The sequence below is a fragment of the Rhinolophus sinicus genome, linkage group LG06, assembly GCF_036562045.2.
Source record: "Rhinolophus sinicus isolate RSC01 linkage group LG06, ASM3656204v1, whole genome shotgun sequence".
NCBI lineage: Eukaryota > Metazoa > Chordata > Mammalia > Chiroptera > Rhinolophidae > Rhinolophus > Rhinolophus sinicus.
The window spans coordinates 2100822-2110392 of NC_133756.1; the positions used below are offsets into that span (position 1 = coordinate 2100822).

Consider the following 9571-nt stretch of genomic DNA (forward strand, 5'->3'; position numbering starts at 1 on the left):
CTTTGAGGTTCCTGTAGTTCTGATGAACACTTTCGCTTTCCTCACTTGGGAAAGTTTATGACACTTGGGATTTCAAGAATTGGGGGTTTATGCAATTTGAGACTGGTCAACACTGTGCAGAGTTCAGAGTACTACTAAGAGACAGGTGAGCATGAATGAGCACCTTGCACTGCAGGTTACAGTTTTTAAGAACCATGTGTGCTGTTTCGGTAAAAGATGCACCACCTTTATTGAATACTAGGTGGTGCCAGCGAGTTAATCTTTCAGGGATGAATCTCAGTGTAGCATCAGGTGAAGGCTTTTCAAGTGCCTCCATCTTCCCGGAAATTTATTTAGGAAAGCTTTACCTCCATAAAATATGTTGTGCCTTTATATACTTCATCCAATGATGGAATATCTATTCAGTGTTAAGTGCTGAGGGAGCTGAGGGTAATCCGATTCATTTCCTGCTTTCAGAGTGTTTACAGTCTAGAGAGGAAGACAAACAACGTGCTGTAATGAACTCACGTATAATTCAATGCAGAAATAAATGCTAAATAAAGATTAAGATGTGCAATGCAGTGGAAGAAGCAATCAGTTTTCATTATGCATTTACCAATTATTTATCCAATACTTTCTGTGCCCAGCATTGTGCTAGCTGCTGGTACTGTGTATAGAAAGAAGGAGAAAGCCCTTCTCTCAATTTACAATCTAGTGATGATGGTGAACCAAGGGAATCATGGAGAAGGTGAAACTTGAGATAGACTCTGCAGAATGAGTGACTTGGGCTTGATAGGTAGAGAAAAATGAGAAGTGCGTGGCAGGTTTTGGAACAGCAAGTAGTTCAGCAGTTAGACTTTAGGGATTAATCCTGAAAAGACACTTTCAGTTTTATCTTGGGTTTGCTTTAACTTTTACTGGAAAATTCAACAGATTTAAAATGAAATTTAAATATGTATTTCCAGGAGAAATTATACAAGAAACATAACTATCATAAATTACATTTCTGACTAAACTATTATACATGAACCTATTATACCTGAAATATAGCTATAGTAAGTTACACCTTTGGCAATAATGTAATTCGCTTATGTTTACATATCATTAAGGATTATAGACGATTAAAGCCAATTTTAAAAGATACGGTAAGAAGAATAGATTTTCATTGATTGTATTCTATTTTGACCAGAATGTAAGAAATCCTATTCATTGACATTTTCATATCAAATCATCTGGTAATGATAATGTATAGGAAAATTTTAAATGCTTTAATAAGTTACCCTAGGATTTAGATTTTGATGAATGGTTTTTCCACTTATAAAAATTAATCAAAATGTGTTTCCTGAAAGGAAATGTAAGTCTAATATTAAGTGGAAAAACATTTGTTTTAAATGCTATGTTAAGGTAAATACATACAATATCAATAACCAAAGTCAGCTTTTCTCTACACCAGCAGTAATCAGAAATTGTAATAACAAAAACACTATCCCCAATATAAAAATAAAAATAGCTAAGAATAGCCAGTGTTCAAGGCCTTTGTGAAAAACAGAATACTTTTCCTTTTAAAAACCATAAAAGAAAACTCATAAATGGAGAGATATTATTGCTTGATAGGAAGATTTAATTTCAAGGATACAGATTTTTTTCCGTATTAGTCTCTAATTTTAATGTAATCCCTGTCAAAATTTCAATTGCATTTTAAAGGAAACTTGACAGACTGATGCTTAAATTCATCTAGAGGAGAAAAATGCATAAGAATAACCAAGAATTATTGGGGGGGGGAACCCACAGTAATAAAAACAACTTCTTAACAGTTATCAGTATATACCAGCTCTAAAGCTATAACAATTAAAATAGTGAGGTAAAGCCTTAGGACCAAAATATTATCAATGAAACAGACTTCAGTCTGTTTGTATTGAATACGTTAAAGGTGGCATAAATAATTACTGACTAGTAAATAGTGTTGGGGCAATAGACTATCAATTTGAAAGAAAAGTCCCCTACTTCACAGCATCAACAAAAAATAGTTGCAGTGGCTTAAAGTTTTCAAATACAAAATAGTACTTTTTTTAAGTCTTGAGATGGTTCAGGCCTGCCTTAATGGGGCACAAAACTAAAAATACTTAAAGGAGATGACAGATAGAATTGGCTAATAAAAATAATAATTTATCATGACAAAAAACACCATAAATAGAACTTAAAGTCAGGAGACGAGATAGTATTTACAGCATAATTACAAAGTCGTCATTTCCATGTTATATAAATCAGTAAGGGGGAGATAATGCAGTAGAAAAATGAGCACATTTCCAAAGAAGAAATTCGTATCAAAAGTTGTTCATGCCCACGAGGCATTAGTTCAATGCACATAAGACTAGCAAGAGTCCTGGAGCATACTTACTAAGAATGAAAAAGAATGTTATAACAAATCTGTGTAAAGCAAAGTCACACCTGATCTGTTTCTTTATGAATCTGTATTTTCGTGTACCAAATTTGTTTAAAGTAAGGTAGACCAATAGTGAAGACTTCTAATTAATTTTTCAAGTCAATTAAGAAGACTGCCAGGCATTTTTGTGGAGTGTTATTACTATATGAGTTTAAACTTTTCCGTGTAAATTGAGATTTTCTTTGCACAACTATCTTTCCCACACCTGTAGCTCAGAAAGAGTATAGCCTATTTTAAATTTTACTGGTATGTTGAATCATTTCAAATAACCAAATATGTACTGTTATGTGAGTTTGTTGTTCTACTTAGAGATTAAAATGGCTTCCAGAGGAAAGACAGAGACAAGCAAATTAAAGCAGAATTTAGAAGAACAGTTGGATAGACTAATGCAGCAATTACAAGATCTGGAGGAATGCAGGTAATACTACAATTGTATGCTGCTAGGCTGTAAAATGGCTTTTTTTCTGCAGCTAGATTATAAACTCCATGGGTGCAGGCCCCTGTGTGATTCTGGTTTCCACTGTAGCATTCTTCACAGTGCTTTATCGGAGAAATAAACTCAGTGCAGGCTTTGGAGTCAGAAAGGCTGGGATTTAACTACTAAGTGAGTGTGAACTTGGGCGAAATAATTAACCCCCTCACATGTGAAGTGGAAATTATAACACCTACCTTGTCTTCAGTATTTAAAATAACCCTGCCTTGTATCAAGCTGAGAAGGTACTGCTAGAACTTCTGGTGTGTTTTCAGCCTTTCCTGCTCAAAGGACCAACACTGTTCATTGCCTTTTTTTTTTTTTAAACAACCTTGGTACATATTACAAATGAAGGGGTCAACGCAATGCTTGGCCCAGAGTAAGTGCTCGATAAATGGTAACTGTAGTCATTTGTAGTAAATTTTTAATAAATGGCCTGTTTGATGGGTGAATAAAAATAGCCTCTAACTCAGATGACAAGTACTGCATTGCTGTTGTATTTCAAGGTGCACAAAATTTTACCTACCTTTAATGAATGATATAATAATAACAGCTATTCATCAAGTATCTATTATATGCCAAGCACTTGCCACATTTCATGTAATGCTCATAGCAACCCTATAGGATAGGTACTATCATCTACAGTTTATACATGAAACTGAGGCTTGGCTACGTTAAGCATCCTGCCCAAGGTTATACCATTGATTCACAGACTGCTTAGAAGGAAGTTATTATGTAGTCTGTTAAGTGTGCCCCATTTTGGTGAGAAGTATCAGAGTAACCACAATGCAGAAAAATGCCCGTATTGCTACCATCTGAACACATCCAAGATATTTTTTGTAAATAAGTGTATCAGAAGTCTTAGCGTACAAATACTAAGCTTGTTTTTTTCACTTGGAACGCTACATTTTTCTACATTATGTTCACTGTACTTCAGAGAGGAACTTGATACAGATGAATATGAAGAAACCAAAAAGGAGACTCTGGAGCAACTAAGTGAATTTAATGATTCACTGAAGAAAATAATGTCTGGAAATATGACTTTGGTAGATGAACTAAGTGGAATGCAGCTGGTAAGCATAATTTACTTACATTGGTGACAGGTTATTTGTATTTATTTATTTATTTTTGGTAAGCTTAAGCTAGAAAATGTACACTTTTTTTGCATTTAACTACTAGATGAGTGTCTACTTGTGGATGAAACAGCATATGCTTCCAGATCTTTATTTAGTTATATGTTTGAGTCCAGTGACATGCACAGAAATAGCAAATGGAAACTAGAATTGTAACCATGATGAATAGAGACCTATCAGTAATTGAAGATCCATCAATCAGCTATTGCAATATCTGATTCATTGGAATATTTCGGTTAGTTTTCACCTTCTTCTATTTCTAGGCTATCCAGGCAGCTATCAGCCAGGCCTTTAAAACCCCCGAGGTCATCAGATTGTTTGCAAAGAAACAGCCAGGTCAGCTGCGGACAAGGTTAGCAGAGGTAAAGTTTCTTTAAATTGATCCAGTTGCTGTGTGTATTTTTTTTCTCAGCCCAAGAATTTGCTCATTATGTTATTCTGAAGTTTAAAAATTGGTCAGCTGAGAAAGTCCAACACCAAGAGTAAACCCTGATGTAAACTATGGACTTTGGGTGATAATGATGTGTCAGTTTCGGTTCACCAGCTGTAACAAATGTACCATCTGGTGGGGCATGTTTATAATGGAGAGTCCATGCATGAGTGGGGGCAAGGCGTAAGGAGTGGGAAATCTCTTACACCTTTTGCTGAATTTACTGTGAATCTAAAACTGCTCTAAAAAAAATAATCTGTTCATTAAAAATTGGTCAAAATTAGCCCTTTGAGCAATTATTGTTGATAACAAATGTAGAAATTTAAACAGTTTAAATTGCTACTGACTGCTTCTACTGGGGCTCCAGCTTTAAGGTTTTTACCATTTATTTTCGAATCCCTGAGTTGAAATCCCATCTAGAATTCATTTAGCAGCATTGCTTTATGCATGTGTGGCTTTTCTCATCTAAGAATTTCAACATTTTTATAAACCTGATACTTCAGGAAGTCTGTATATAGACTTGAATGTAATTAAGGCATTTGTAGTTCTTTGCAACCCCTGGTAATTCAATAGCATAGTGGTTAAGAGCATGGACTTGGGTCAGACTGGCTGAATTTGTATCCCTGCTCCATATGGAGGTAGATACGTGATCTTGGGGAAGTTATGTTATTCAACCTCTTTGTGCCTCAGTTTCCCTACCTGCAAAAAGGTGACAATGATAGTTCTACCTCTTATCGTTGTGACGAGGAGTAAATGAAGTAAGTAGAGCACATATTATGTGTAATATGTAACATATGTAAAACACATAGAATAGTACCAATGCCTAGTGTATACAATCAGTGCTTCTGCTGTTAAAGGTAGTACGTATTTAACCAAAGTTCCAGGAGATCTGATACCAGTTATCTCATTCAAGCCTATAGACCACACTTCAATGTAATGAAATGAGTTCTTAGAGGATGGCTCCTCTCTATTTATCTACTAATTCCTCGGTAGAGTTTATAACTCAGACAGTGGTTATGATAGCTTTAAGATTTATTAGAACTGTGTAACAGCTTTTCTGTCAGGTTTGCCTTGAATTGTTTCTGTAGTTCTTTATAATCATCAGCTAGAGGATCTTATTTTAAAGAAGTAAATCTAAGAAGCTGGATTTTATATGCAGAGTTTTTAACTTAAATACCATGTGCTTTGTGTTCATCCATTGTAGATGGATAGAGATCTCATGGTAGGAAAGCTGGAAAGAGACCTGTACACGCAACAGAAAGTGGAGATACTAACAGCTCTCAGGAAACTTGGAGAGAAGGTACCCATATATAATATAATATAATATAGTATTAAAAAAGTGTGAAGTATTTGGTACAGAACTTCTTGGTTTGTGGCCCTGAGACATTCCTGACAGTGGTTCCTGGAACTACTTGTCATGATTTGAACCTACTCCACTGGACTTTGTTTTGTTTAGCTGACTGCAGATGATGAGGCCTTCCTGTCAGCAAACGCAGGTGCTATCCTTAGCCAGTTTGAGAAAGTCTCCACAGACCTTGGTGAGTATCCTCATATTTCTGAAAGTTGGCTATGAGTTACTGCTCCCGATTGACGGGTAGCGTGGTGAGATAACAGGATGGCCTTTTCTTGAGTTTAGAGGTAAAATCAGAACTGTATTCTTTATAAATCCTGTTCTTGGGTTTGTTTTCCAGTACTTTTTAATTTTAAAAAGTCATATAGCCTAGTGTTTTAAAAATATTTGTCAGCTAAATGTGAATATGAACATACACTAAATTTTTATGTATTTTATTTCATACAACTAGAGTAAACATTTGTAACCAATAAATGAGCCTATGTAGCTGAGTTGTTTGTGCAGAAGGAAGGAAATGGGGATGGCATTGGGAAAGTTTGGGATAATACGCTGGTAATAGAAGCTGATTTTATTTTCTATTTCAATATCTATATGATAGGTTTTCCCCTCTTTACCTGGAACTGCAAATGCGTTTGAAATGACCTTTTCTTTTATTATGTGTCTTTCTCCTTAGGCTCTGGAGACAAAGTTCTTGCTTTGGCAAGTTTTGAGGTTGAAAAAACAAAAAAATGACATGGTGTGGAAGCTTGGGACAGTGATCAGATTCTTGTAAATGGCGTCTTTCTGCTGGGAATTTTGAGTCATTGCAAAGAAATTGAGAGATTCTTGAAGTGCACTAATCACCTAAGAAAAGGTTATTAATGAAAAACATACTTGTGGCTTCTCTTTATGCCATTCATCATTGTGCTTTGTGTGATGGTCTATCTGCTTGAGTGATCCTGGCCTTGTTGGGATGGAGGGACTCACTGAACCTGATTCATTAACTGTTTGTCTGTGTAAGAGAGAGATCAAAAAAGTTTCTCTGACTTTTTATTAAGGCTCCTTGTTTTCAAGTGCTGATAGTAAATGAAAAGATGTGAAGTCATGGTTCTTTTCTGCTCATAATTTATGCCCACTTATTGGAGTGAATAGTGTAGCAACATTAATAGACCTCATATGTGTTCATAAAATTTTAGAGTTCTAAGTGATCTTAGAAATCATTTCCATTTTACAGACAAGGAAACTGAGGGTCAGAAAGAGCAAGTGACTTGCTTAAAGTCACATCAGAGACAGTGTTGGGGATAAGGCTTGGGTGTCCAGACTCTCGGTTTAGTGTCCATTGAATTTTGTTTTTTTTTACTCTGTGCTGTTCTTTAAAAATAATTAACACATATTTGTGCAAGCCCATGTTTATAAAAATTCCATGTACCAACAAAAAGTTGTCACTAAGGGACCATTCTCCAGCCTGTAAGCTGTCCGAATGAATGGGGCCCATTGTGTCGCTGAGTTTTGAGCTAGGAACAATGGGAGCCCTGTTGAGAGTCTCCTGAAGTAACTTAACCTCCTGTGTTGTTTCACCAGGGAAGCAATTGGAAGTGGCAGCTAGAGGCCCTCCCTGTGTGTGACCTCTTTGCTGCAACCTGGAGGGTGGTGACTGTAAATTACTATTTACTCTTCAGTTTTTGGAGAAACACAAAATAAGTTATGAGGAAAATCAAGTTTCTCTCCTAAGTGTTTACATCTCTCTGGATGCTCAAAAATATAGATTTCCCCATATGCATGTATGTTAGCTTCTTTCTAGGCTCTGGCTACTTTATATTCTTTAATGTATTTCTCAGTATTCTTTTTCTTTGCACTTTATACAAATTAAAGACATTTTTAAAGCTTCACGTATACTGTAAACTCAAATAGGTGCTCTGCCAACTGGGCAAATTAGGGGACCTCAGCTACATTAATGCCTTATTTGGAATTTTTATTGGGTAATTTTTTACATATTGGTTTATGATAGTCAAAAACTCACTGAAATTGTGGAAAAAAAAACACAAGAAAAAGCAACTTACCTGCTATTCTTCTAGGGCTATATGGTCAATCATCATTATTTCATTATTCTTGTTTTTTTAATCAAGGTGAGATTCCCATAACACAAACTACACCATTTTAAAGTGGACAATTCAGTGGCATTTAGTACATTCACAGTGTTGTGCAACCACTGCCTCAATCTAGTTCCAAAATATTTTCATCACCCCCAAAGGAGACCCCGTGTCTATTAAGCAGTCACTCCTGGTACCCTCTTCCAGTCCTAATTTACTTTCTGTCTCTACAGAGTTACCCATTCTGGTTATTTCATATAAATGGAATCATACAGTATGTGACCTTCCATGTCCGGCCCCTTTCGCTCAGCGTCACATTTTAGAGGCTAATCCACATTGTGGTATCAGTACTTCATCCTTTGCATGGATGAAAATAGTCCCTTGCTTGGATGCCGTATTGTGTTTTTCCATTTATCTCTTGAACATTTGGGTTTGTTTATTTCCTTTTTGGCTATTGCGAATAATGCTGCTGTGGACATTTGTGTATAAGTCTTTGTTTAAATAACTGGTTTTAATTCTTTTGGCTGTATACCTAGGAATGGAATTGCTGTGTTTTGTTTTTTTAAACCATAGCAAGCTTCCCCCTCCCCCTCCAGTAGTAGGATGAGGAACATTAGGTATATTTTGTATATGAAAGGGGCCTAGATGAATCTGGAGTCCTTAATTTTGGTTTCCCTTGAACCTTCTATGAGCTCAACGTCAGTGAAATATGTTGTCATTAACCACATTAATGTACTCATTTTGTAAGTAATGACTAGTGCTTGGTTTAAAATTAATCTTCCTTTATAAGTGGTCACATTTGCAGTGCCTCGTGAGAAACTGCCAATCATGGCCCTGTGACCTTTGGTAGGTTACTTAATCTTTTTGAGCCTCCTCTTCCTCTTCTGTTCAGTGGGGATAATAGGACCCACCTACCACCTAGGATTATTATGCTTTTCCCTCTCTTCCTTATACAGAAGGAAGTTTTGCATTGGAGCTAATCCACCATTTAACAGTTCTTTCAAGAGCCATAGGACATATTTTGTTTCACAAATTTGGTATTTAATTCAGAAAACTAAAAAGTTGATAATCTGAAAATTCTATACAGCTATAGTTATTAAATGACTTGCAAACTATGTTCCCTGTTCATATTTTGCTATATTTAATCTTCTGGGGTTTTTTAGACTTCTTGGGAGGTCTCAGACCGCAATAACTAATGCTGAAGCAGCTAACTTTTTTACATCCTTGGGTCAAACTAATATTTTAATGAAAAGGATTCCTGCTTTTTTTCAAAGAACTGGTTGAAGCAGAAGTAAATTCCAATAAGCAAATGTCCAACTGGCCTGCATAATGAAGTCTACTAATTTAAAACAATGCCTATGTTTCAATGTTCTGTTTTGTTTTATCCTGTGAGTGGTAAGATAAGTATTCTAGGTGGGTGGTGGAGGAAGACACCAAGAAATAGAATGAGTTGTACACAGGAAAGAGTTGGAGTTGGGACAATGGATTGTTAACTTGGATTGTGAAGCCTTTTATTGAAGACAGTCAGCCAAAGAATGGTCATCTTAGGCAAAATAAAAGACTGCAAATCCACCACTGGAATGGTATCTTATTACAGTGGATAATTTGAAATTATTACAGAAAAAATAAACCAGACCATTTTGCCTAGAGCTTTTCAACCACTTTCCAGTCCATTTTTTTCTTATCCTATTCAT

The 9571-nt window shown here is 35.9% G+C and overlaps 1 protein-coding gene across 1 annotated transcript; it reads left to right on the top strand.

Annotated features, from left to right (window-relative positions):
* The first annotated feature begins 6 nt into the window (after positions 1 to 6).
* On the top strand, positions 7 to 7838 carry LZIC (leucine zipper and CTNNBIP1 domain containing). Its single transcript, XM_019746731.2, is given in 8 exon segments — positions 7 to 145; positions 2732 to 2840; positions 3832 to 3967; positions 4291 to 4389; positions 5662 to 5757; positions 5914 to 5995; positions 6482 to 6520; positions 6523 to 7838. Coding segments are annotated over 7 exon segments (597 nt in total). The 5' UTR covers positions 7 to 145; positions 2732 to 2739; the 3' UTR covers positions 6567 to 7838.
* Positions 7839 to 9571: the final 1733 nt, after the last annotated feature.